Source organism: Delphinapterus leucas, chromosome 1 (genome assembly GCF_059928025.1).
Source record: "Delphinapterus leucas isolate spDelLeu-1000000601 "Yukka" chromosome 1, BTC_Dleu_Yukka2, whole genome shotgun sequence".
In the NCBI taxonomy this organism is placed as follows: Eukaryota; Metazoa; Chordata; class Mammalia; order Artiodactyla; family Monodontidae; genus Delphinapterus; species Delphinapterus leucas.
Genome location: NC_143129.1, coordinates 180,835,283 through 180,861,621, shown reverse-complemented (window position 1 = coordinate 180,861,621; position 26,339 = coordinate 180,835,283). Strand labels below are relative to the sequence as shown.

Here is a 26,339-nt window from a genome sequence, read left to right as displayed (position 1 = left end):
ACCTCTCTGAGCATCAATCTTGATTTGTAAGATGGGGCTAATAACCATACCAGGGTCGTTCTGGGGATCAGAAAGAATTTATGGCTGGGAATTCCCTGGCAGTCCAGTGGTTAGGACTTTGCACTTTCACTGCCGAGGGCCTGGGTTCGATCCCCGATCAGGGAACTAAGATCCTGCAAGCCGTGCAGTGTGGCAAAAAAAAAAAAAAAAAAAAAGCAGAAAATAGAAATAATTTATGGCACATAATGTACCTGGCACAGAGCACATCTATAATAAATGAGGTTATTGTTACATAAAAATAGTTAACATTTACCATGTGTCAGATATCTAATGGCGGTTTCTGCTCTCTTGGAGCTCAGTGATGCATTCAGTCTAAATAGATGGCTGGAGTCGGGGATTTTCCCAGAGGGCAATGGGACATCTGTCCCCCAGGGTCTAGGATAGAAACTCACAAGATCTAAACTTCCAAAGGGGACAACAGGTGATCAGTCCGCTTACATAATCAACCTATGTCCTAGCCCCTGCCCCCTGCAACACACACACGCACACGCATGCACAACTTGGGCCAGCTTCGTAGGAAAGTCCTCCAAGATGCCCTGAAAGTAGCCATTCTGCCATAGGCAAAGCTCTCTCCCAGGCCACGTGAGAATGTTCTCTTTGGCCAGCATTCCCCCCCAGTGTCTGGCAGAGCTGAGGCCGGCCCCTCGCAGGCTGCCCACCTTCTCCCGGACAGCTTTGGCCGTCTGGTACACCTCCTCCCGGTTGCCCACATCGCAGATGAAGTAGTGGCACTCGGTGCCCATCTGCCGAATCTCCTCCGTCGTCTCCTTCAGGCATTTCTCAGTCCGGCCCCACAGAACGATCTGGAAGGAGAGGATAGCAGTACTGAACACGTGGTCATTAAGGAAGCCATCGTGATTCAATGATTGCCACCAGAAATTCAGTATGTAATCTGCCCCAGGACTGGCCTCCCTGATTCCATTCAAAGAGAGTATGAAAAGTCACGATATGATTTGTTAAAGGGATATATATAGCCTACTCTGAAGGGAACCAAGCGTTTCTGAGCCTGTTCATGACCCATTGGTGGATGCGTGATTCACAAGTCTTTCTTACGTATTGCTTCCAGGAGGAGGTCTCCTGTAGGCCCAATTCCAATGATCCTACCTAGTTAAAAGTAGTAGCAGAGCTCTTTCTGTACGATGTTCCAGAATGCTCTGAACTAGAAACAAGCTGGCCTTCTCACCACTGAGGTCTAGAGCCCCACTGATGAACGGACTGCGAGGTTCTGACCGTGAGGTGCCTGGAGGCTGAGCAAAGCCTTGCCTTCCACCCAGCTGTGGTCTGGCAGAAGGAGGGCCGGGAAGACAGGCAGCTGGGCTCCTCTGGGGAAGGAAACACGACCTCACCCCACAGGTAATAAACGCGGGACTCATTACGCCAGGAAGTGACCCTGGCAGGACCAAGACATGAATCCTTAAAGGGGGTTGGACAAATTTATGAATGGCTGGCCATAAAAGGCCGGGCTAATTCTCAACCTTGACCCACAGGAGAATGACACTCCTTCCCATGGTACGTCATGTGGTCCAGAGAGGCCCCTGTTGGTAAAAGAACCAGGGTCGGGTGACGGGGAACGAAGAATCCTGAGACCCAGCTGAATCAGCACAGAGGGAGAAAGGCTGGGGGCTGGAGAGAATCAGAGAAAGGAAGAGATAAAAGGCTCCTGGGGGATTAATCTAATGGGTTTCTATTTTTGTTTCCTCTCTTCCTTTTAAAAAGTATCAATGAAATTTCTCCTTAAAAAATAAAACCTAACACGGAACCCCATGTGTGAAACCAGTAAAAGGAACAAATTACACGTCCAACTCCATATTTTCTTACACTAAAAGCAACGAATGAGAGTAGAAGGGCTGAGCTGGGAAGACAAACATTTTCAAGTGGGAGTGATGGATTAACTCCAGTCACGCCAGACCAGAATCTAACTGATTTCTGTACTTTGCTCTGGACTTGGTATGGAGAAAATTCACGCAGATAAGTAGTTGTTGGTGATAACCGTTTATCAATTGTTTACCTTGAAATCTCAGAACTTTCACATAACCAAAAAAGGCACAAAATGGCTTAGCTGGTGGGACACACAAATGTGTTGGTGGCTCCCATGGATTTGACTTTTTTATTAGAGTTTTTAAAACTTTCAAAATATTTCTTAAAGGAAAATAAAAGTGTTCTTTCAACTCTTGAAACATCTCTGGGAAAGCCCAGTTTGAAAACCCCACCTTGTCCAACCAGTTTATTTATTTTAATTGAAGTCTTGAAATACAGGAAAGGCTTTACGAGGGAGAATTCCATCAGCCACCATCCACGACCACAAAAGTCCTTCAAGAGCAAAAGGTCTGCAATTAGGCAGGCTCCAAGGGACACTTTCTTGTCTGTTGAACTAAAAACAGACTTAGAATGTGTTCCTCCAGGAGAGGCTGGAGAGGTTCCCTTCACGGAGAAGAGATAAACATCTGTTCAGGCATCTTCCACCATATCAGACCTCACTCTTGCCTGGTAGTCACTGACAGCCTAGTTTCCTTCCATCCTCCCTTGTCACCCCATCTGTCTGTCCATCCATCCATCCACTCGTCCATCCATCCATCCACCCCACTCCATCATCCATCCATCTAATTTCTGAGTATGTCAGTCTGAGGTGAAGGAAATCCTTGGCCTCCTTTCTCATACCCTGGTCCCTGCCTAACCCCATCCCACCTCCATCTCATATAGGGAACAGGACCCTGGGCCTTGCAGGGTTTCCTAGGGCCTGGCTGAGGATGAGAGAGGTGCCTCCGGGACTCTGAGAACTTCTGGACAAGAGAAGGCAAGCTTAAAGTGGGGGTAGGGGCTTGTTGGAAGGCGCAGCGGTCCAGGTGCCTGGGAGCACAAGAAAACCAGCAGACAGGGAACAGGGAAGGCCAGCTCGGTCTGCATGGCTGGAAGGACAACCTGGAGAGGGAAACGGGGGCTAGAGTGAGGGAGGCGAAACGAAGGCTGTGCCCCACTGTCTTCCATGTATATACACCCAGGTGGGACGCTGAGGTCTGGCCATGTCCTTTTGGGGGTCTGTTGAGGATGCCCCTGGTGGGCTGGGGGACTGGCCTCACGCTCTGTGCTCAGAGGCCCCACCTCTCCCCAGACACTGTGACGGGTTTGCTTTCTGTCCTCCTCACCCCACCCCTCTGAGCAGGGAGCTCCCAGGTCCTTGATCCTGCCTTGTTCATTTCATATCTCAGGGCCCAGCAATGCAAGTGCTATTTGTTGAGCGAATGAATGAAAGTTATGGCCGTAGGTGGGACAGGATGGGAGGTGGTTAAATAGCCTCTCTGAGGCTGAGACGAGCCCAGTTTCCTCGACTGAGCCATTTAGGGTCCCAGAACCTTCAACACAGAGGCTGCTTAGCCTAAGAGTCAGGGAGGCCCGGACTTTCACCCAGAGCCTCAAAACCACCCAGGACTGAGCTGTGAGGTGAGGCCCAGGCCGGTGTGTGTGCGCCTCAGTGTGTCTCTCTCTGTGCGTGTCTGAGTGAATGTGCCTCTCTCTGCACGCATGCATGTGTGTGTGTGCAGCCTCTGCACTGCTGTGCGTTTCCTCAGGCGAGTCCCTGGGGAGCCAGGCTGGGCATCTTCCCGTCTTAGGACCCAGGTGCGTCTCCATGGTGACAGGGAGGCCAGGGCTGGTCACCTTGATGGAGCCTTCCAGTAACTGAGCCACTGGGGGTGGGAGGTGAGGGAGAGCTCTGCGTGGAGGGATGGGGGCCCTTCCTGGCTAGGAGCCGCCCAGTTGGAGCTGCTACAGCCACTGTCCCTCCTCTTCCAGTGCCCTGCCCGGACCCCTCTGGTGACCCAGAGTCAACGACCAGGAACCTGGCAGGTACAGCTCAGAGGCTGGTCCGGGTGGCTTCTCACCAGAGTCACCTGGGGGTGACCCCGGACAGCTGACAGGACAGGAGTCCCACCCAGTGCTCAAATGAGGGTAAGGATGGGGTGGGCGGGAGGCAAGGGGCTGAGAGGAGCGTGGGGTAAGCAGCCTGGGGAGAGGGCAGATTTATGAGCCCTTGGAACCCAACATGGCCTCCTCTTAATCAACTCCCAGGACAGGGCGCAGCTGGGGAGGGTCAGCGGCCCCGGGATTTACGCTTAAGCCGAGTTTATAAAATAAGAGCTCAGGGGCACTCGACACCCCCTGGCCTCCCCTCCCCTCGGGGGGCAAATGGCGAGCTTCCGTCCCGGGGAGGAGGAGGGAAGGGGGGGTGAAGACCTCTGGCGTCCCAGGCCTCCCAGCAGAGGCACGGGGCCCCGCCCTCCTCTCCCTCGGAGCTGCCCTCGCAGCGAGCCTGAACCCCCGAGCAGCCCCCAAAGCTGAAGGCTATCACGATCCACTTTTTTTTTTTTTGCGGTACGCGGGCCTCTCACTGTTGTGGCCTCTCCCATTGCGGAGCACAGGCTCCGGACGCGCAGGCTCAGCGGCCATGGCTCACGGGCCCAGCCGCTCCGCGGCATGTGGGATCTTCCCAGACCGGGGCACGAACCCGCATCCCCTGCATCGGCAGGCGGACTCTCAACCACTGCGCCACCAGAGAAGCCCACGATCCACGTTTTATGGCTGAGGACACTGGCTCAAAGGCGCTGAGTTAACTCGTTCAAAGTCGCACTCAGTGGGTGGCGGGGGCAGAATTTGAACCCGGAGCCTTTGTCCTCCGCAGATGCACCCCTGAAACCCAAGGGACGGTGGGATTTTTCTGAGCATTGAGAATTCTGCTCCCAAATCCCCTGAGTCCTCACCCCAGTGTTTATTCCCACCCAGACCTCAGCTTCATGTCCCTCAACATCCACAACCCCTCGACAGGACCGCACAGACGGCCTGCAGCGGGCTGGGTGCTGTGTTGCGGGATTTAACGGAGAGCAAAACAGACATGGTCTCTGCCTCAGGGAGACAGCGAAGGAATGAGAAAACAGCCAGACACAAACCGCTGTGAGAGGGATAAAGAATAAAAAGGGGAACGCTGTTGAAACTGGGGCATTTCTGTGGTCGCTGTATTATGCCCGTTGTATATCTAAGGAAACTGCAACTCAGAGAGGCTAAGCAACTTGTCTGAGGTCACACAGCAACCAAGGGGCAGAGGTGGGATTTGAACTGAGGTTTTTCACCATGATTCCCTCTCCCAGTAGGAGAAAAGCCATCTCCTCTCTTCATGGAGTCTTGTGAGGATGAAACATGCAAAAGCTGGCACCCACCTAGTGTTCAGCATCAGCTCTCTGTTATTATTTCCCACAGAGAGGAAGAGCTGAGAAAATCACAGCACAGCCCCTTGATACACCCTCTTCTGCAGCCACTAGAATGATGAGAGTTCACACCATGGAAAAATGGTCAGGAGAAAAGGGTGCAGCATTATCCATATAGGATAATCTCAGCTCTAAAAACGTAGTAAGTTGGTGGATGTCACCAGGCTACACAAGAACAGGGCTTGTCTTGGGTGGGATCATAGGTTTGCTTCTTTGTGCTTGTCTATATGGGAAAAATGCCTCTGAAAGACAAGTTCCATCATTTATGATCTTAAAAAAGGAGGACAGAATAAAAGCTTTCCCACAGATCATTTCCAAAACAGGCCATTTTTCACACAAGTAACTCAGCACAGCCGGTCCAACCCTGGCTTGCTCCCCAGGTCCCTGGCATTGCCTCTTCAGGGCTCCCATCCACTGTGAGGTGACTATCTACATGTCTCTCCCCACTGCTGAGTGAATGCATGAGGGAGCTCACTGGGGCTCCAGAGTTCCCAGCTTACACTCACTCATTACGCACTGTACTTGGCCCTGTGTGTGCTGTCTCACCATTTCACATCTACATACTGTCTCCTGGAGGGCAGGAACTAAATCTCACCCATCCTGGGTTCACTGTGACCCTACCTAGTGCCCAGCACAGACTGTTTTTCTCTGTTTTAAATGCCAAGGCTACTTGTGGACTCTTATTCATCCTGCAGAACCCTGCTTGAATGGCCCCGCAATTCTGAAGCTTCCCTGGCTCCTCCTTCCATCATCCCTACAACAATAACAACACCACTATATACTGGCTAACATTTATTGAACACTTTACATCCAAGTGTTTTCTCCTTTCATACTCACAATCCCACCAGTAGGTATGACTTCTCTCTCCATTCCACAGGTGAGGTGCAGACAGATGAAATGACTTACCCAAGGTTACACCACTTATAAGCAGCCGCATAGTGTGACTCAGAACCCATGTTCCTGAGTGCCAACACTAGCCCTTGTTTGTCCCGCCACTAGTGCACAGATGTGAGTGTGCTGGGCCTATTTGTGAACAAGCTCCTCCACAGGCTCGGGAGGTCCTCCAGGGAGTCAGTCATCTCCTAACCTCAGCATCCAGCATGGGCCAGGTACAGAGTAAAAGCCAGTGAGCATTGTTTCATGGCACTGGCCCCAGGGGGCCTCGAGAAAAATCTGCTGATCAAAGAACAGTGAGCGCCTCTCTTCCACCCGGCCTTGCCTCCCTCACCCAGAGGGACTCACACAAATGCTTGGCCTTGGCGTTCATTGCTGGAGTTCAGCTGAGGCGCATGGTCCCACCAGGGACATGAGCTGGGTGGCCTCCGGGTGGGTCCCAGGAGGAGCATCTGTTTATAATTGGCAGCCCTGGAAAGATCTAAGTCCCTGGGCAGGTCTTTGGCAGGCATGTCCCATGGGCTCCATGTTTTGGAGCAGAGCGGTGTTCAGCTGGCTTCTCAGAAGGAAGGAAAATACCCACCAGACCCCAAAGCACGGCAGGGTGGGGAGGGGCGGGAAAGTCACAATTTGGAGGGCACATAGCTCTCCACGCCCAGCACCTCCAGCAGGAGGGTATGAATAAAAATCTATCCTCTGGCCAGAAGAGAACAAGCAAACAGCAAAACCGAGCGTGTGATACACAGCAGGTCGCCAGCAAGGAGGGGCTGAGCGGACACACCTGTGGGCGGGCAGGTCATATTTGAAACACTGATATACACATTCTCAGTAGGTATGCCTATAGGATGTTACATTTTGAGCTTTCTCCTCTTTCACATCCCTGTCCATTTCCAAAAAGAGGCCTCTCTCTCTCTTGAGTAGAGTAGCCTAGAACATGGGCTCCGGAGCCAGATAGCCTTGGTTCAGTTCTCTGATCTACCACTTACACAAGCTTGGAAAACTCACATAACCTCTCTATAAATTAAGGTTATGAAGCATCCACTTGGAAGGGTGGTTGGGAGGATGAGGAAAGGACATGACAAATGCTAGCTATTATTTTTATTATTACTACTACTTCTACTATTATTGTTAACCCAGGAACAGAAATAGATCGCCCCTTGCTCGCAGAAGATCCCGCCATCCTCCACAAAACTGGAGTCACGGGGGTGATGGATGCCTCGAAGACCCCAGCTGGGGCTTCTTTGCCTCACCTGTGGACACAGCCTTGACCGGGGTTGAACCCCAGAATCTTAGAGAGCTCCCCATTCCCATCCTTCCACCAGATTTAGAGGACCCTCCTTTGTTCACACCCCCAACCCAGGAAGGAGGAGACCAGCGTCAAAAGTGTCCAGCTGCAAAGCAGGCTGCGGGTCACCCATTAGGAGGATTTCTTAGGAGGAGAGGTTTTCACGCTGAGCTCTGGGGACCCTGGGGGCTCTAGTGAGGAGCTTCAGGGGCTGCCGAGGGGTGGGGGGCTTGGTAGACAGGGTCCCAAGCCGGCTCTCCATCCTCCATCATCCAGAGAAGTGGCACTTTCATTGGGCTTCTATAGTAGTCATTTCTACAAAGATTCTGCTGCTAAAAAAAAAAAAAAAAGAATAAAGTTTGAATGCTAACACTCTTGATCACAGCCCTTTGCTCTTTAGGACGGAAGTTTTTTTCTTTTTTTTTCCTACGAATGAACCCGGGTTGGATGCCTCTAGCTCTCACCCATTGGGAGTGCTGGCCTATCACTCCCACATCCCCAACAAGCCATCAGCCTTTCTTCTTCCAAAAGGCAACTGATGACAGAGATCGGGTACCGTCTCCAGCTGTCTCCTTCCTGGACTTCCTTTCTGCCTTTTCTCCTGGGAGCCCTATTTCCAGACCCCTGTCTGCACCCTGCCCTTTGAGCAGCCTCAGGCTCATTACCTGTGTCCCGCTGTTGAGCCGTGACCTCAGCGGGTCACCACAGGGCCTCTCTCTTAGGGACGTAGGCCAGAGCCAGCCTTCCTCTCCGGCTCCTGCACCGCTGAGCGGCAGGCAGGGCCTCCCACGGAGCCGCGTGGTCGGATTGCACAGGCTCGTCCCCTGCCCGGGCCTGCAGAGAATGTTCTGGCTACTGCTGGCTCAGCTGTTGGAGAGGATTGTTTTGAAGCTCCTCAAATTAGATCGCCCAGCGGTGTCCTCTTCCCACAAGTCGCTGACCACAGCCTGGGGCCGGCAGAGACTTCCGGCCCCCGTCCAGCTGGTCCCTTAGGAGGCGCGGGGGTGACCACGAGTGCTCGCTACCTGCCTGCACTGAGCTCAGCAGCTGCTGTGGTCTCTCACCTCGTCCTCTGGCAGCTCTGGAGGGGGTACTGTACCCATTTCATACTCGAGAAGACCGAGGCACAGGGGCTATTCGATATGCCCAAAGTTACTCAGCTGGTAGGTGGCAGAGCTGGAACTCCAACCTGCGTGGTCTGATGCCCCATCCTGTGCCCTCCGCCTCTGTCCTTCACCTGCAGGAGCAAAGGGACCCTGTAAAAGGATGGATCCATTCATTGCACGGGTGTCCCACATGCCATGGGACGAGGACTGCACAGCGAGGCGTCCACATCCTGCGGAAAGAAGGAAAGACGCCACCCTGTCCTGGTACAGTGCCTGGTCTTGCTGACTGAGTATTTGCTGAATGGGTGACAGTGATGACCCTCGCCCCACTGCCAGGATGGCCTTTAGAGCGCAGGTTGGCATGGCGCCCAGGGCTGGTGGTTGGGCGTATGCCAGGAGCATCCTTGGTTCCGTCACCTCCTTCACTGCTACCCCTCTGGGCCCAGCCCCCATCATCCCTCACCTGGACCACAGCCATGGCCCAAAGTGGTCTCCCAGCTTTGACCTTTGCCCCAGTGCCCCTGCCTTGGTCTATTCTCAACAAAGTAGCCAGAGAGATCCTTCTAGAACGTAAGTCAGACCTTGTCACTCTGCTTACAACTCCCAGTGGCTCCCATCTCACCCAGAGCGAAATTTACAGTGTTTACTATGACCACAAGCCTGTCCTGCTCCAACGTGCTCCTGTCTCGCTGCCCCCCTCAGCTCTTCCCCTCCCAGGGCTGACTGGTCTCCACCACATTGGTCTCCTTGCCTGCATAACCACCCAGCCGACTTCTACCTCAGGGCCTTCACACCAGCTGTTCTCTGTCCTCTTTGCCCAAGTGGCCCCCTCCCCACACCCTCTCTTCTTACAGGTTCTGCTCAAATGTCTCTTTACCTGAGAGGCCTTCATGTAAAGTCCTCCCGACCCCCACAGATATTCTCTCCCCAACACTACCCCTGCTTTTTAAAAATAATTTTTTATTAATAGTCTTTGTTTTTTAGAGCAGTTTTAAATTATAGCAATTGTGAGCAGAAGGTACAGAGTTTCCACTGAACTCCTGCCGCTGCCACATGCACAGCCTGCCCGCTATCGACAACCCTCTCCAGAATGGTACATGTGTTACACTGATGAACCTACGCTGACACATCATGATCACCCAAAGTCCATGGTTTACATTAGGGTTCACTTTTGCTGTTGTCCCTTCTATGGGTTTTGGCAAATGTATCCACCACTGTAGTATCAGAGAGAGTAGTTTCATTGCCCTAAAGATCCTCTGGGGTCTCCCTCCTTTCCTCCGACCCCTGGCAACAACTGATCTTTTTACTGTTTCCGTAGTTTGGCCTTTTCCAGAATGGCATATGGTTGGAATCATCCAGGATGTAGCCTTTTCAGACTGGCTTCTTTCACTTGGTAATATGCATTTAAGGTTCTTCTGTGTCTTTTCACGGCTTGATGGTTCATTTCTTTTCAGCGCTGAATAATATCCCATTGTCTGAATGTTCCACAGTTTATTTATCCATTCCCCTACTGAAGGACTTTTTTTTTTTTTTTTTTTTGTGGTACGCGGGCCTCTCACTGTTGTGGCTTCTCCCGTTGCGGAGCACAGGCTCCGGACGCGCAGGCTCAGCGGCCACGGCTCACGGGGCCCAGCTGCTCCGTGGCATGTGGGATCTTCCCGGACCGGGGCACGAACCCGCATCCCCTGCATCGGCAGGCGGACTCTCAACCACTGCGCCACCAGGGAAGTCTCTGAAGGACTTTTTGGTTGCAAGTTTTGGCAATTAGGAATAAAGCTGCTATAAACATCCGTGTGCATGTCCCTGCTTTTTTAACTTCCCAGATCTCTTCTTTTTCAGTCGCTGAGACGTGTCTCCCTCCGTGATGAATGCCTCATGTCCCCGAGGACAGAGGGCACCCCCCTCAAAACCTAATACCACTACCTGCCAAGAGCTACAGCTCACAAAACCAAGTGTGACAACTCATCTAAGTCCCATCTCATCTTTGAGTGTGATTCTTGGGACCATTTCTGGTTCTAAGACCGCTGGAAAAACCCTCCAAGGAAACCGTCTCGAAGCCTGACTCTATGGGAAGGCAGAACAACTTCTCACTTCCAACCAGAAACTCAAGGGCTGTGCCTCTCCCTGTCTGTCCTCACACCGCCCTTGGCAAAACACAGGGGTGGGGAAATTCGGGCCAGAGTCATTAGCTGAAGCCCCATGACCATTGCCCCAGTTCCTCCCTCTTGACCTCTGATGGAGAACTCCAGGTGACCTTGAGGTGGGGGTACCGAGGAGGGGAGAGGAGAGGCAGCATTTGCAGACCACTCTCCAGCCTGGTGCAGGCCTTCAGTATTACCATCCTGAGAAATGGGACCGTAAGTCCAGTGCTCAGACAGGCTGAGTAGCTGGGCGTATGCCAGGAGCATCCTTGGTTCCGTCACCTCCTCCACTGCTACCACTCTGGGCCCAGCCCCCATCATCCCTCACCTGGACCACAGCCATGGCCCAAAGTGGTCTTGAACCCAGACTCCAAAGCAACACTTGAACCTGGACTCCAAAGCCAAGCTCTCTCACTACTCCCTGTCCTGCCTCATTCACTCATTTGTTCATTCACTCACTCATTCAAGGAGTAATTTATTGGGTGGTGAGTGGATTGCCAGACACTGTTGGAGGCCCCGGGATACAACAGGAAATAAATTCATCCCACTCTCCTGGAGTTTGCTTTCATGTGTGTATGGGGAAGATGGGGGCCAACGGACAATAGACGATTGACCATATAATATATAAAGGTGGCCAAAAGTGCATGGAAGGAACAGGAAGCTTTGTAGGGTGGCTGGATAAAGTGATTGTGTGGTGGGAGTGATATTTAGATGGGGATGGGGGACAGGGAAGGCCTCTCTGATTTGGGTAGAGACTTAAGGGAAGTGAAGGAGGAAGCCATGCAGACATCTGGGGAAGGAGCATTCCAGGCAGAGGGAACAGCCAGTGCAAAGGCCCGGGGGTAGGAATGAGTTTGGTGTGTTCAGGGGACAGCAAGGAGGCCAAGTGGAAGAGCTGAGTAGGAGATGTGAGGTTAGGGGCTGTAGCCATGGGGGTGGTGGTGGTGGTGGTGCGCTTTGAATTCTCTTCCCAGTGAGGTGGAAGTCCTTCAGAGGGCTGTGAACAGACGAAGGACAGCTCTACTTGGATTCTGGAACGAGTTCTGATCGCAGCACTGGGGGTTTGGAACGGGGGCGGGAACCAGGGAGGTGGATGAGGGCCCTTGAGGAGCTGCTGCACCCACAGGTGGCCGATGTGATAGGTGGAGGTGAATGGGGCTGGGGCACTTGGGGGGAGGTGATGGAGGAGGATGGATTCAGAGGACGAAGGGTGCCAAGAGGGCCCTAAAGGGTTTGGCCTGAGAAAATGGAAGAACAGGGTTGCCATAACTGAGGCCCTGAGCCTCCTCTCCTGGGAAGGCGGGCTTTGGCAAGTTCTAGGTATGGACGAAGAGAAAGATCCTGACTTAGGTCCCTTCAGCTTCCAGAAAACTCAGCCTAAGCGGAGGGAGGGGCGGGGCGGTGAGGGAGGAAGGAGTTCCAGGTGGAGGGTGCCTGGATGCGGGCCAAGCAGGCCAGCTACCCACCTAGCGTGCCCGGGTAAACACACCAGTTGCCAGTAACAAAGTGGCCGGCCATCGCAGCCCGCTCCGTGCAGGGAGGCGGGTCCCCGCTCACATGATGGGGTGAGGGGGTGGCAGGAGTCGTCGCCGGGGTAAACCTCAACGGATCTGGCAGGAGGCTCCAGGAAGTCCTTCTGAAAATGGGCCCAGGGACGGGCGGGCGGTGGGTGGGGTCCTGCGGTGGTCCCGAGAGGGGCTGGGGTGGGACTGGGCTGGAGTCCCGTGTGGGGATTGGGCCGGGTTCCCATTGGGCGGACGGGAAAGGGGTGGAAGGGGTAGGGGAAGGGTGGGGGTGGTGGGTGTAGATGGGGAGGGTGTGGGCGGGGCTGTGGCCGGAGGTGCCGGGATGAGCAGGGGCTTCACAGGTGGGGTCTCTGGAGGGTGAGGAGGGCGTCGTGTTGGAGGTGGGGCTGGGGATGAAGAAGGGGAAGGGGCAGCGGGGAGGAGAGTGGGGCTGGGGGCGGGGCGAGGATGGGGAGGCCGCAGGGGCGGCGGGGCGGGGCCAAGTTGGGGTCGGGCGTGAGGGGGGGCGGAGGGGGGAAAGGGTCCCCTCCCTCTGCGGGGACCGCCCGCGCTTCCTCCCTCCGGCCGAGCGGTAAACAAACGCCGTGATGTCACCCGCGCCGCTGACCTGCGGCTGAACCCGGAGCTGTAAATGAGATGCAAGGTGCCAGCAGCCTCCAGGCCGCGCGGCCTGAGAGCCACACACGCTCCTCCGCGCCGGCCCGAGGTTACCCCAGCTGCACACACGGACAGGATGCTGCAAACGCCACCAGACATTGCAACACGCAGCCAGTCTGCTGGCCGCAGCGTGAACCTTCCCGCCGCCGCCTCCGCCGCCCCCCCGGGCAGGCACCGGCCCAGCTGGAGCGCGGCCTCCCTCCTCCGGAGCATCCCTGGAGCCTGGCAGCTTCCACTCATCCGGGGTCAGCCTCTCCACTAGGCACCCCATCCCCTGCCTCCCCAGGGGGCCCCCAAACCCGAGAGTTGGGCCTCTGGGGTCAGCTTTGGGCTTTCTGCCCAACAGACTGGGGAAGTGCCTGCCTTTGCACTCGGCTTTCTGGGAAACTCATTCGTCTAAAGCGAAGCCAGGGGCGCTGAAGGCCCTTTTTTCAGGTGGAAGCGAATGCCAAAGTGTCCCGGTGGCTGCCCACCAGCCACTCCCCCACTCCACAGGGCAGGGGGCTACTATTTCTTCCAGAGAGCTCCCAGAGCGGCCCTGGACTGCCTACCCTTGGCAGCCCCAGGCTCTGAACCGCCCCTTGGGAATGGAAGTCCGCCTGACCGGGGCCAGGCCGACCAGCACTCTGCTCTGGAGTTGATTTGCTGTGTGACTTTTGCATGAGTCACTTGGCATCTCTGGGCTTCACCATCTCCCACCGGGGAAGTGGGGAGGTTTGAAACTGTCTTCCCTCTGCTGGTGTGGGGAAGGTCAAAAGTACAAGAAACCCTCACCGGGCTGCCAGGGCTGGTTAGAAGCCTCAGGTGCAGGGGCCTGGCCTGTGACAACTTGGAGGCACTCAGAGAAGTCGGGGCCAGCCCTCTCCTTCCCCGCCCAGCCCCCCAAACTCAGCCTTCTGTGTTTACTGTGAGAAGCTGGGGCTATGGGAACATACGGGTAAATTAGTCCCCGGGGCCCCAGGAGCCCCTACATTGGCTCCCCTACTTGGACCCCACTAACTCAAGTCCTTTTAGGAGTTGGGGAACCTAGAATGACCCCAGATCTTTAAAAAGCACCCCAAGAACCCAGTTTATAACACCAGAGCCCATGCCAGCTTCTCTTTCACTGAAGTTAATATTTAAGTCCCTCTCCCACACATCACCCTGTTTTCTTGTCTTTCCAACATTGTGTTACTATCTGAAATTTTAAGTTATTTGTTTGCTTGTTTATTGTCTGTCCCCTTCCCCCAGTACACACACACTCTAGAATGTAGGCTCACCATGTGTTCCCAGCGCTTGGCTCGGTCAGCAGGTGCCTGGGGAATATGTGAGTGAATGAATGAAATCATTTTGCCTCCCCCGTGAAACGGATGATAATATCCCTGGAGAGGATCTTGGGAGGGATAAAGTTGACAACCCAGGCAGTATGGCTGTCACGAGGACCAGCCACATCCCTCGCTGGGCCCATGACAAAGGAAAATGTGTGGCCGCTAGTTGAAAAATTATTGAGAATTTCACAATGGTGACAGCAGGGCATTGACACATACAGGGCGCTTCTGAGCGAGGGGTTGTGTGTGACAGCTTGGGTCGCACACCCAGGAAGCTGGGCAGGGCGATCATACAGAGGGAGTGCTTAGTAGCAGTACCCAGGGGTGGGGGACAAAACGTAGGCTCTCGGGCCTTCCACGCCTTCCCTGGGCCGCAGGAAACTCACGCCAACCAAGTCACTCCCTGCTGTAGAATGGACAACACATCCCAAACAGACAGCTGACAACAGCTAGCTAGTTAAGGGCTGTCTGTGCACCCAATGGACACATGCAAAAAGCAATACGGAGGCATACTAGATTTAAGGGCAACAGTGGCCATGTGACGGTCATTGCCACGGTCAGCATTTATTCAGGGGCTTCTCAAAGGTGCTATAGTGAGGCCCGCAGCCCCTTAGCCTCACTTCCAACATTCAGAAAGCTCTAAAATCCTTTTTCCCCCCCTTAATTCGACCCATATACATTTAGGCAAGTCCTCAAGGGGCTGTGGACCTGAGCTGTGGCCCACTTTAGAGATGAGGCACTGAGATCCTGGAAATGTCAAGGGCACAGCCAGGAAGCCGCCGAGCTGGGACCCTGGCACCACTTCTGGGAGCTGCTGGCGAAGGTGAGAATATAGCTGTTGTTTTGGGTAAAGAAAGACAGCTGTTTTTATGGGGGTAACTCTTTCAGCATCCCCTTCCCACCCCAACCTGAAGTTCAGAGGCCCTTGAGCTGGTGTGTCCCAGGGAAACCTTCAGCTAATTAAGCATTATTTATGGACCGGCCTCCTGAAGATAAGCTTCAAATTACTTGCAGGCTGTACCAAGGTAACTGTCTATCCTACAGGCTATTAATTAGGAATCAGTTTAATCTCTTCTGGACGAAGGTCAAACGGTACGGGGTTGACCCTTCCGGCTGGCTGGCGTCGTACTATCAGGCTGGGGATCTGGGCCTGGAGGGCTGGGGGATTCAGGGGAAGTGACAGGACATTGCAACGGGAAATGACCTGGTCAGCACATCCTGCAAAGGCCAGGATGCTGAGAGCAAAGCCACATGGGCCTCGGCCCAGGAAGCCAGGCGAGGCGGGGTTTCCCTTTAGCACCAGCCCTGCAGAATAATGGATTTCAGCGGTCCGTAGAGAGTGCCTCAGCCCTCCAACATGAGAGGATTCTGCTGGAAATTCTGGCTTCCCTCACCTGCCGTTAACCCAGTCTGGTCATGCACCCTGTAGAAACCCTTCTGTGGCTCCCTAGCGCTCTTATATTTTTTTTTTTTTTTTTTTTTTTTTTTTTGCGGTACGCGGGCCTCTCACCGCTGTGGCCTCTCCCGCCACGGAGCACAGGCTCCGGACGCGCAGGCTCAGCGGCCATGGATCACGGGCCCAGCCGCTCCACTGCATGTGGTATCTTCCCGGACCGGGGCACGAACCCGCATCCCCTGCATCGGCAGGCGGACTCTCAACCACTGCGCCACCAGGGAAGCCTCTCCCTAGCGCTCTTCTAATCAAGTCCCAATTCCACCCGACGGCCACCAAGCTCTATGAGCTCTGCCCTGCCCTGCCCATCTCCCACCATTCTCCGCTCACACTTCTGTTCTGGCCAGGCCAGGATCTCTCATCTCCCATTTTCCAGATGTGCTCTTCCCCTCTGCCTGGAATGTTCTCCTTTTGTGGCCTCCACCTCATTGTTGATGCCTCACCTTAGACCCTGGTCCTAGCCATTGCCAGCCTTCCTTCCGCAGAAGCCGGACTGCCCGGATTCAGATCCCACGACTGTGTGTGCTGTTAGGCAAGTATTTAACCTCTGTGAGCCTTAGTTTTCTCATTTTTAAAATGGGGACAGTTATAGTTCCTCCCTCACTGGTTTGCTCCAAGGAGCACATCAGATTGTCCCTGTAAATCACTTAGTGTGTAGGAAGAGCTTTATTAACAATGGCACAGACTGACTGGAAACCCTGCCCTGTGCTCAGAACTGCATCCCGCTCCATTACAGTACCCACCACACTGCAGTGTCACTGAGAGCCATGGGTCCTTTTTCCCAGCTAGACCGAAGATGGGACCCGGAACGCTGTATGTTTTTCTCCTGCAATGCCTACCTTGGCCCTATGACCTAGGAGAGGCCCCTGCACACCTTTCTGTACTGTCAAATCTACCCCCATAAGAAGCCTTCCGGGATGACCCAGAGTTTTCTTTTCTGTGGAGCAGCTGCCAACCCAGTGTGGGGTTCATTCAAGTCCCCTGTTCTGTTTTGCTCTCCAAGGACAAACCCTACAGAAGACACTCTACTGCCTTAGCCACAATGCCAGCCGCTCTGTGGCAGGGACTGTGACATCTTCCATGCCTGGTGACTCTGGGTGGCACCTGGAACACAGTTTTGCATTCAGCAGGTGTTCAGGGCAGATCCAACCAGCATTCTGAGCCCCTGGCTGGCACGTTCGACAGTCTTCTGGAATCCTCCCAATGGCCTTGGGAGGTCGGGACTGGCATCGTCACATTACAGATGAGAGAATTGAGGCTGAGAGTGTGGTTAGCAGAATAATGGCCTCCCCCGGGACACTCATGTCCTAATCCCCAGAACCTGCGACTATGTTAACTTACATGGGAAAGAGGATTTAAGGCTGCAGATGGAATTAAATTTGCTAATCAACTGACTTTAAAATAGAAAGACTGTACTGGATTATCTAGGTGAGCCCAGTATAATAACAAGGGGCCTGAGAAGTGGCAGAAGGAGACAGAAGAGAGAGGGAGATGTGACCGTGGAAGCCAGGTCAGGGTGATGCAATGCTCCTGGCTTTGAGGATGGAGGAAGGGGCCACAAGCCAAGGAATGTAGGCACCTCCAGAAGCTGGGAAGGGCCAGGAAATGGGTTCTCCCCTAGAGCCTCCAGAGGGAACATAACCCTGACACCTTGATTTTAGCCCAGTGAGACCGTGTTGGACATCTGACCTCCAGAACTGTGAGAGAATAAACGTGTGCTGTTTTAAGCCATTGAGAGTGTGGTGTGTATTAAGGCAGCCACGGAAAGCTTGGGCAGAGAGGTGGAGGGCTGGGACTCAAACCTGAGTCTGTCTCTTCAAAGTCTGGGTTCTCAGTGGCACAGCGCCCCTCCCCACACTAACCTATCGGCATCACTTAAAACAAGCTCTCTGTCATAAAGATGTGCCCCAGAGGCTTTTGCAGAAAGTGCACGAGAGGGGTTGCAGTGGACCGTCAAACACGATCCATAGCCTCACCAGCATGGCCAGGACTTTCCATACAGTATCTCACTGAGATCTCATTTTACAGATGAGGAATCTGAGGCTCAGAGAGGTCTAGTAACTTGCCTAGGGCCACTCAGCAAGTGAGTGGAAGAGCCAGCATATGAATTTTGGTTTGTTGATTCCTGAGCTCAAAATCGGAATCACAATTGTATACTGGCTCCTTAAGAAAGAAATAAAACTAAACATGGGTGCACACACACACACACGCACACATACATACACACACACCTGCTAACATGAAGGCTCAAGAGGTGGCCCCCAAACCAGGACAACTGGTCAGCCAGCCAAAGAGGCGTGAGCCCTGAGGGCACACAGTGTTCCCAGCCAACACTTCCCCATGCTCCTGGTGGGCCTGGAGGGCCCCCACCACTTCTGCTGCGGGTTCACAGGGAAGTGGCCTGGAGAGATGAGGCGAGACTGCCCCCTTTGCCACGTGAGACATGAGGACATGGCATGTGGGAGCCAAGGGTGGCCTGACTGCATGGGGGTGTGTCTGGCAGGACTGCCTGCCTGCAGGAAGGTCACACTACCCTTTGTGGTCACGCTGGTCCCAGCTCCCCATGATGACCTGCTACAGGGCCTGTGAGAGGTCAGAGCATGCTGGGCTGGCCAGCTGGGCTTGACTGTGTCCCCCAGGCCCTCGGAGCTCTAGAGGCACCCAGAGACTCTTCCTCCCACCTTGGAAGGACCCTGCATCAGAGAGCTGGCTTCTCACCCCCAGGGAAGCATCAGTATTAACAGTGACCTAGCAGAGGGGCTTCCTTTACTCTCCTAACCAGTGGCCTTAAATCTTCTGGAAAAAGTTACAAAGAAAGTCTGTTGACAACCTGCTGGACCACCTTAAGTGGCTGCTCAAGTTGCCTCTTTGAAGTACAAACTCCCTAAGGGCAAACAGCTTTCAGCTCAAGCCGGAAAAGTCTATTCTGTCTTTTTAGTTGGTGTCAGTAAATGACCTGATAAGGTCTGCAGGACTAGACCTGGGAGGACCGGCTAAGAGAGGACTGGAGCTCCTGGAAATTTGTGCCTGAGATGACAAACTGGATTGGTCCCTCTACAAGAAGGAGTACTATACGTCTGCTCCTGACCCCCTTGCTCCTTGGTAATAGCAGCCCAATTTCCCCCACAGAAGCCCACCTTGCCATTTTCACACACTGTGGCTTGGCTGGAGCCGGTTCACTCCTGGCTCAGAGTCAGGCCTGAGACCCACAGCCAGCCAGCCGGTGACTGCACCACTGCCAGTGACTGCTTCAGCGCAACCCCGTCACAGCCAGGGAGACTCAATTCCTGGAGCCTCCGGAAATGCTGGGGGGAGGACATGGGTCTGCCTGCTCCCCACTTGACTGGGAGCTGCTTGGGGTTTAAGGCATCATGGGGCAGACGTGAGCAGCCCCACCACAGGGAGTGCCTGCCTAAGGGGACACTGAGTCCTGACCACACCGGGAGCCAGGCCTGGAGTTAGACCTACCCAGGGACCTTCTGGTCACCCGAGTCAATAAACCAAGCTGAAGGACACCTCCGGACTCACCCCTGGGAGTGAGTGCTGTGCTTAATGTTGTCTGACCCATTTAGACCGCCGGCAGCTAGAAGCAGGCACTGCACTGACGCTGCTCGGGGCTGTCAACATGATCTGTTGTGTCCTGTAGGATGATTAACTGAGAGGCAACGAAACTCACTGGTTCAAGAGCAGTCGCCCTGGGTTCAAATCCCACTTGGTCATTCACAAGCTGTGTGACCTTGTTATTGACCCTCAGAACCTTGACCAGTAAAAAGAGGACGATAACAGTACTCACGCTGGAGCTCACCGTGGGAAATAAGTGACTTTATTACACGTCAAGCGCTGGCACATGGCATCAATAGGTGCTCAGTAGGTACGGGCTCTAACCAGCTACGGTGCATCAGTCATGCCTTCACTCAGGCAACAGACATTTATTAAGCACCTACTGTGTGCCAGCTACTGTGCCAGGTGCCTAGGACACTTGGTGAGTGAGAGGACACGCCCCTGCCTCCCAAGGATCTCACAGTCTTTTGGAGAGGACACATGGCAACAAGCAGCCACAAGCACGGGGAGTTGCCATGGTAACCCATGACTCTGGCCTCACCACAGCCCAACCCTGACCAACTGAGCTACTTGGACACAGAGATGAAAATGACTAATGGGGAAGCTGGGTGGTTGTCTGGGGAGTGGGCAGCCGGGACCACAGCAGAGGCCCTGATCTTGACCAGCCTCCGTGCCTGGGCTGGAGAAAGGCCTGCATTGGACCAGCCCCTGTCCATGAGGAAAGGGGCCATGGGCCTCCAGTGGGAGGGAAGATGCCAGGCTCTGAGCCCTCCCTGTGTGGAGAGTGATTCCTTCTTACTGATTTCGAGAAAGGGTCAAGAGCTAAAGTTCCCAAGGACTTCTGTGGCAGGGGCAGAATCCTCCTTTTCCTGCAGAATCCCAGAACCAGGGCGACTCTGGCCAGCGGGTTCTTTGCCTTTTGCCCCTGTGTACAGCAGAGCACCTGGCCCAAGAGCAAAAGGTGCGGAGCCAGGGCTGGAGGGTGTCCACTATACTCCCCGCCCTGACCCTGACAGGAAGGAGCCATCATTTCTTGCAGATGCTCTGGTGCTGAGCTAAGAGGTTTACGGAAGTTATTTCACTGAATCCTCATACTTTCGTTTTTCAGACGGGGGAAGCCCAGAGAGATGGTTATTTGTCTAAGGTCACACAGCAGCTTGCTGGGAGGCCTCTTAGGATTTAAGGGATTAGGAACTGGCTCCCAGCAGCCCTGGCTGGCATTATGAATTGCAAGAGTGCTCTAGCCAGTGGGCTGGTCTCTACTACTTGAAAGACTTCAGTGGCTGTGACACTGCCCACGGGCCAGCCCTGGCTTTGGGGCTGGGATGGCCAAGTCACCTTCTCCCAGGACTGGGAGCTGAATTTGGGCCGGGTGCCCTTTGGGAGGCTGTCTCAGTCCTGCTTGAGTAATCAGGGCTTCTACCTCAGGGGTTGCCTAGTGGTGGCGGAGGGGGCCTGGCTGAGGGCTGAGCAGCGCCTGGGCTTCCACAAGCCTGAGGTAGAAGTGGGGAACCCTCTCCTGAGGGGCGAAGGCACAGGCTAGGAGGAGGATGCTTCTGTCCACGAGCTTCTTCACCTTGGAGTAAAGAGCCCAAAGTTGAAGACCCAACGAGTCCCGTGAAGAGCAGCTGAGGAGAGGAGTGTGTCCTAAGTAATTTCCTAGGACATTTCACTTTCAAGCCTTATTGTTTTTCTTCTCCTTGAAGTAATGGCATTCTTTCAAAGTGCACACAAAAATCTTACACAGAATTCTAAGCTACAAGACCTAAGTGAAGCTGATCTAGTTAAATGGAGGTAAGGGCCCCTCGGAACCCTATCGGCTCCACCTCCTATGGGGTCCCACCTTCTTGGAACCCCTTGGGTGCTCTGGAACCCAGTTTGAGTACTTGGCCCTAGAACCTCAGCTGGTGTTGAGGTCTGCCTTGGGGCTGCTGGGGCTCAGACGGGCCAGAGGTCTGTAGAAGAATGACAGGCAGACGGGAGACAGTTATCTGCAAACACTTTCTAGGAGTATGCTTTGGTGTGGACAGAATAATCACATGGTTCATTGCTCAAAGTGTTTTTCTAGCCACTTCCCTGAAAGGCCACTGAAAAGGGAATTCAAGATCGAATTCCCCAAAGCAGGGTGCGGCCAACAGAATCAGGAAGGCTTGGGCCCCGTGGCCTTTGCCAGGCTGACGCTCGTTGGCCACAAATCTGTACTGTCCACTCTGGCTTGACCCTGGCTTTGGGTCGCAGGACCCCAGAGTCTCCTGCCTCTTATGTAAGCTCCAGTCCTGGGCCCTGAATCTGAGTCTAAAGGAGTTGGATGGGTTTTGGTTGGATCTAGTCCAAAGCTTCTTAACCTGACGTCTGGGGGGCGGGTCCAAGGACCCCTTAAAAGTATAAAAATCTGCCTCTTTGTGCATTCTTCTTGAGACATCCTCAAATGGCTCCACAACCAGTAAAAGATGAAGACTTACTGCAAACCCTTCAGTTGCCACCTCCTTCAAGAAGCCTTCTAAGATTTCCTTAATTTACAGTCATCTCCCCCTTCTCTGAATTATCAAAGCTGTCGGTCACTTGGGAGGATCCGGCTTGGTGACCTCAGGTTTAGCTGGAAGGAGCGGGAACCCACTCACTCCTCAAAGCTGGCTTCCAGCTAGAGGTGCCACCCTGGTTGTAAATGAATGAAATACAACTGTGCTGTTTTCCCGCTTATCAGTTAGTTGTTCAAAGCAAACCCTGATAACCAATGACTGCCTTAATCCTTTGGCAAGTATCCCATTCATTGTATGCAAATACTGCTGCTCAGCGCTTAAAAAAATGTTTTGGTGAAGGCAAACGTAACTACATCCTGTTGACGCTTGGACCGCTCACCCGTCCCCTTTCCAGAACCCTCTGTGTACGAGGTAGTTTCCATTATTAAACAGCTTGTCTCTTGACCTCTCCATAACCCTGAGTGGGGTAGGCCAGGCCAGGCTGTTATTATTTGACCCAGGGGGAAAGGGCCTAGTTTTGAAGCTAAAATCCTTGGTTCAAAATCGGCCTTAGGCCAAGCATCCTGGGCAACTCACTTCACTTGCATCTTAGAGATGGGCTGCTGATCACCATTGTGGAAAACAGGACGGAGGTTTCTCAAAAAACTACAAATAGAACTACCGTGTCACTCAGCAATTCCACTCCTGGGTATGTATCGGAAAAAACCCACAAACACTAATTTGAAAAGGTACGTGCACCCCAATGATCATAGCAGCATTATTTACAATTGCCAAGATATGGAAGCAACCTAAGTGTCCATCAACAGATGAGTGGATAAAGAAGATGGTGGTGTATACACAGTGGAATACTACTCAGCCATAAAAAAGAATGAAAATTTTGCCATTTGCAGCAACATGGACGGACTTGGAGGGCATTATGCTAAGTGAAATAAGTCAGAGAAAGACAAATACTGTATGATATCACTTATGTGTGGAATCTAAAAAAATACAACAAACTAGCGAATATAACAAAAAAGAAGCAGATTCACAGATATAGAGAACAAACTAGTGGTTACCAGTGGGGAGGGAGGGGCAATATAGGGGTAGGGGATATGGGAGGTACAAGCCAGTGGGCAGAAGATAGGCTCAAGGATGTACTGTACAACATGGGGAAGGTAGCCAACATTTTGTAATAACTGTAAATGGAAAGTAACCTATAAAAATTGTACACAAATTAAAAAAATTTTTTTTTAATTGGAAAAAAAAAAAAGCAACGGGGCTGCTGATCACATCTGCCTCTGGGCCTGGGCAAGACAATGAATGTGAAAAAGTACTGTGCAGTCCTGTAGGCTACCACAGTCATGTAGGGTATGGACCAATGTCACGTGTTGTAGGAGGAGCCCAAGGACGCTGTCAGCATCCAGTTCGGGTCTAAGTCATGAGTGACGGTCAAAATGAAGGATGTGAACATGGGCCTGGCCTGCACCCTCCCTCTTCCTCTTCCTCATCTCCTCTCTCCAGCACCCCGAAAAACCCGGACAAAGGAATGACCCAGTCACTGAAGGACCCCGCTGAGGTCAGGCTGAGCAGAGATGTCTTCTTTTAGCTTTTAAGCATTGGTTGATTGATGCCGGTGGCCTCTCTTCCTCCTGGCCCCTGACTCTGTCTGGGTAGCTGTCCTCATTGCTATCACGCTGGTAACGATGATTCACAAAATCTAAGGGGTGGAAGGGACCCGGTGGTCGTCCAGAACCCAATCTCTTCTGATGCAAGAATCCACAGCCCCCTCACTGCAGCCTGCTGACTGCAGAAAAGCTCCAGAGAGTGGGAAGCTGCTCCTGGTGCAGGGACCCAGCCTCACGTGGCCCTCCATCCACCTGGAAGGTGGCCAATACCGTCTCCAGGACCTGAAGTGGTCAAGCAAACGCTCATGGATTTGCCGTCCCACATAAGTCGTGGCTTCTTGTCCTTGTCATCCGGAGCCTGCTCCCTGGGCGCCCTCCAGTTGCTCAAGGACCCTCTCAAAATGTTGACCAACACTGACCACAATGCACTCAAGCTCCTTTGACAAAGTGGAACCAAAAAGTGTCTCCTTTGCTCTGGGCACCAATACATTTGCTATTATTTGCTTTTTAGAGGAAGTTCATCTCTGTTACCACTAAAGTCATCTTGTTGGAGCTCACTCCTCTTCCCAAAGTGTCAGGGGCTTTATCTGGAGACAGTCATCGCACCAGGATGTAAGTGCCATCAGAGAGACCCTTGTTTATGTGGTTCCCTGCGGCAGCTTCAAGCCTAGCTGGCTGAATCGATGAATGAATCTGACATAGTCACAATTCCCCCAGAGCCATGTCACCCTCAAGTTGGTCGACATTTTTCACCCGGGGACCAGATCACAACACCACAACTGTCAGCAAGAACAGATCACAACTTTCTGAGCGTGGGTCTCCCCAGCAGACTCCGAGGCCTGGGTCCCGGATGCCTCGCACCCACCTCTCTAGGGGTACACCAGCCTACCCAGACCCCCCTTCAGCCCACACACTTCCATTTGACTCAAGATGTCAGAGGAGACGGGCAGTGTCTTCTAGAATCCAAGTGCAGGGGAATTCCCTGGCGGTCCAGTGGTTAGGATTGCGCTTCCATTGCAGGGGGCACGGGTTCGATCCCTGGTCGGGCATCAAAGATCCCGTATGCCACGCCACGGCCAAAAGAAACCCAAAAAACAAAAATCCAAGTGCAAAGCTGAGGGCAGGCCCCGAGCTTTGGAACGGTCTCAGAAGGACGCCCAGCGAGTCTGGTACCATGATCTCAGGGGAGCTGCCCCTAATCCCTCTCCTGCCTCTGGCCTGACCCCCCTGCGTTCCTCCCCACCCCCACCAGGGTGATCTTGCCAAGACTTAGGTTAGATCATGTCACTTCCCTTCTCAGAACCTTCCAACAGCTCCCAGCTTCACTTGGAGCCAAAGCCACAGCCGGTTCTAGAGATTGCTGGGCCCCATCTGCCCTGCTTTGCTCCCCGCTGCCACCCTCTGCCCTGCTCCCCACACTGCCGCCCTCTTCCTCTCGCCCCCTCTGCTCCAGCCACATTGGCCTCCTTGACGTTCCCCAGGGACATCCTTCCCTCTGAGACCCTCACTCTTCCCTCTGCCTGGCACACTGCTCCCTCCATTCCTGCCAGCTCTTCTTTTGTCTACTTTTTTTTTTTGCGGTTCGCGGGCCTCTCACTGCTGTGGCCTCTCCCGTTGCGGAGCACAGGCTCCGGACGCGCAGGCTCAGCGGCCATGGCTCACGGGCCCAGCCGCTCCGCGGCATGTGGGATCCTCCCGGACCGGGTCATGAACCCGTGTCCCCTGCATCGGCCGGCGGACTCTCAACCACTGCGCCACCAGGGAAGCCCCTTTTGTCTACTTTGCCTCATTTGTTTTCTGCTTAGCACTTAGATCCTTACTGCGATCTAACGGGCTATTTTCTGTATCCTGTTTATTATCTGTCCCCCTCACCAAACTGTCAGGCTCCCCGTGAGTGCGGACTGTCGTCTGCTTTGCTCGCTGCTGCATCTCTGCGCCTAGAATACAGAGGGTGTGCCATAGATTTGTTGTATAAATGAATGAGTTCCCACCAACCACTCATTTGCTAAACTGTTCTGATATGTGGCACTCTCTTTTTGAGAATCCAGAACTCTGAAGACAGCACTCATTTTAAGGGAGCTCACTCACCCCACAGCGGACGAGCGTGCATTTGGGGATGCTAGCCTCTAAACAGATTTGCCTGTCTCTTTTTCATTTGACTTCAACTCTTTCCTGACCTTCGTGGTTCATATGAATAATACGTTTCAAATGTTTCCCTTTCAGATATCTTATGTACTTGGTGTATTTTTTAAATTGTGTCTTCTGAAGGCAGCTAGGAGAAAGTCTTACAACATTCTAGGTGTGGTCGTGCTTCCGCCTGAGGATACAGAACAACAGGTTGGGTCTGGAATTCTTCCTGCACTCGAACCCAGAACTAAGTGGGATTTTGAGGGTGGCAGGTTGGGATAAGGCCTACAGGGAGAAGTTGTAATGACTGCAACAACTAGATCTCTCTCCTTGTGGCGGTGGGGGTGGGGGGAAGGATGGCTAACTGCTCCCTTCTCCTCAATACGACAGAGGTCATTTTCTCAAGGTGATGAGAATCATTTTCTCAACAAATCACCAGATGGAGATGGGACGGAGAAAGTAACTATCTTGATAAAGAAATCGGAAGGGCTCTGTGCAGGGATAAACCCACGGCCCAGGCTCTGAAAAGCAGAAAGTTCAGAAGAGCTTGGGAGTCTACACAAGAAAGAACAGATGGGCAGGTGGATGGACAATGGACTTCCTGACTCAGGGTCAGTATTTCTAGATCTAGGGAGCATTCTCTGATTTTAGGATAAACACTGGAAGTTCCGCTTGACATGCTAATTGGGAAACTTGGGCCCTTTGTTCCCTTGAAAGCTACAAGTTGAAAACACTAACATCTTCTGCAAGAGTTGAAGTAAATCCCGGCAGCCGGTTACCTGGTGCCTGTTAAGGGAGTTTAGTAATGGGTGTGGGGCCTCCTACAGACTGAGGGCATATTTTCCAACTCTGAGTTGCTTCTTTGCCATTCAGTGGGATCTGA

At 53.2% G+C, this 26,339-nt stretch overlaps 1 protein-coding gene and 1 long non-coding RNA gene across 7 annotated transcripts in view; both read right to left on the bottom strand.

Moving 5' to 3' along the window:
- The window catches only part of DHRS3 (dehydrogenase/reductase 3), a 41,786-nt gene that overhangs the window by 8,789 nt on the left and 6,658 nt on the right, over positions 1-26,339 (bottom strand). For 5 of the 6 annotated variants that reach the window (XR_016388974.1, XM_089900998.1, XM_089900986.1 and 2 more), the window contains one exon: positions 720-863. Coding sequence is in view for 5 of the 6 variants with exons in the window: in XM_089900998.1 (XP_089757124.1) it covers positions 720-863 (144 nt within the window). In the remaining variant the exon portion in view is untranslated. Of the gene's footprint in view, positions 1-719; positions 864-8,760; positions 25,267-26,339 lie in introns of those variants that run through there. The other variant, XM_089900976.1, reaches the window with a different exon arrangement.
- LOC115803875 (uncharacterized) lies at positions 7,293-8,547 on the bottom strand. Its single transcript, XR_004024674.2, has 2 exons — positions 8,160-8,547; positions 7,293-7,826 (listed from the first exon to the last, which is right to left on the bottom strand). It is a non-coding gene; the product is annotated as an uncharacterized LOC115803875 (long non-coding RNA).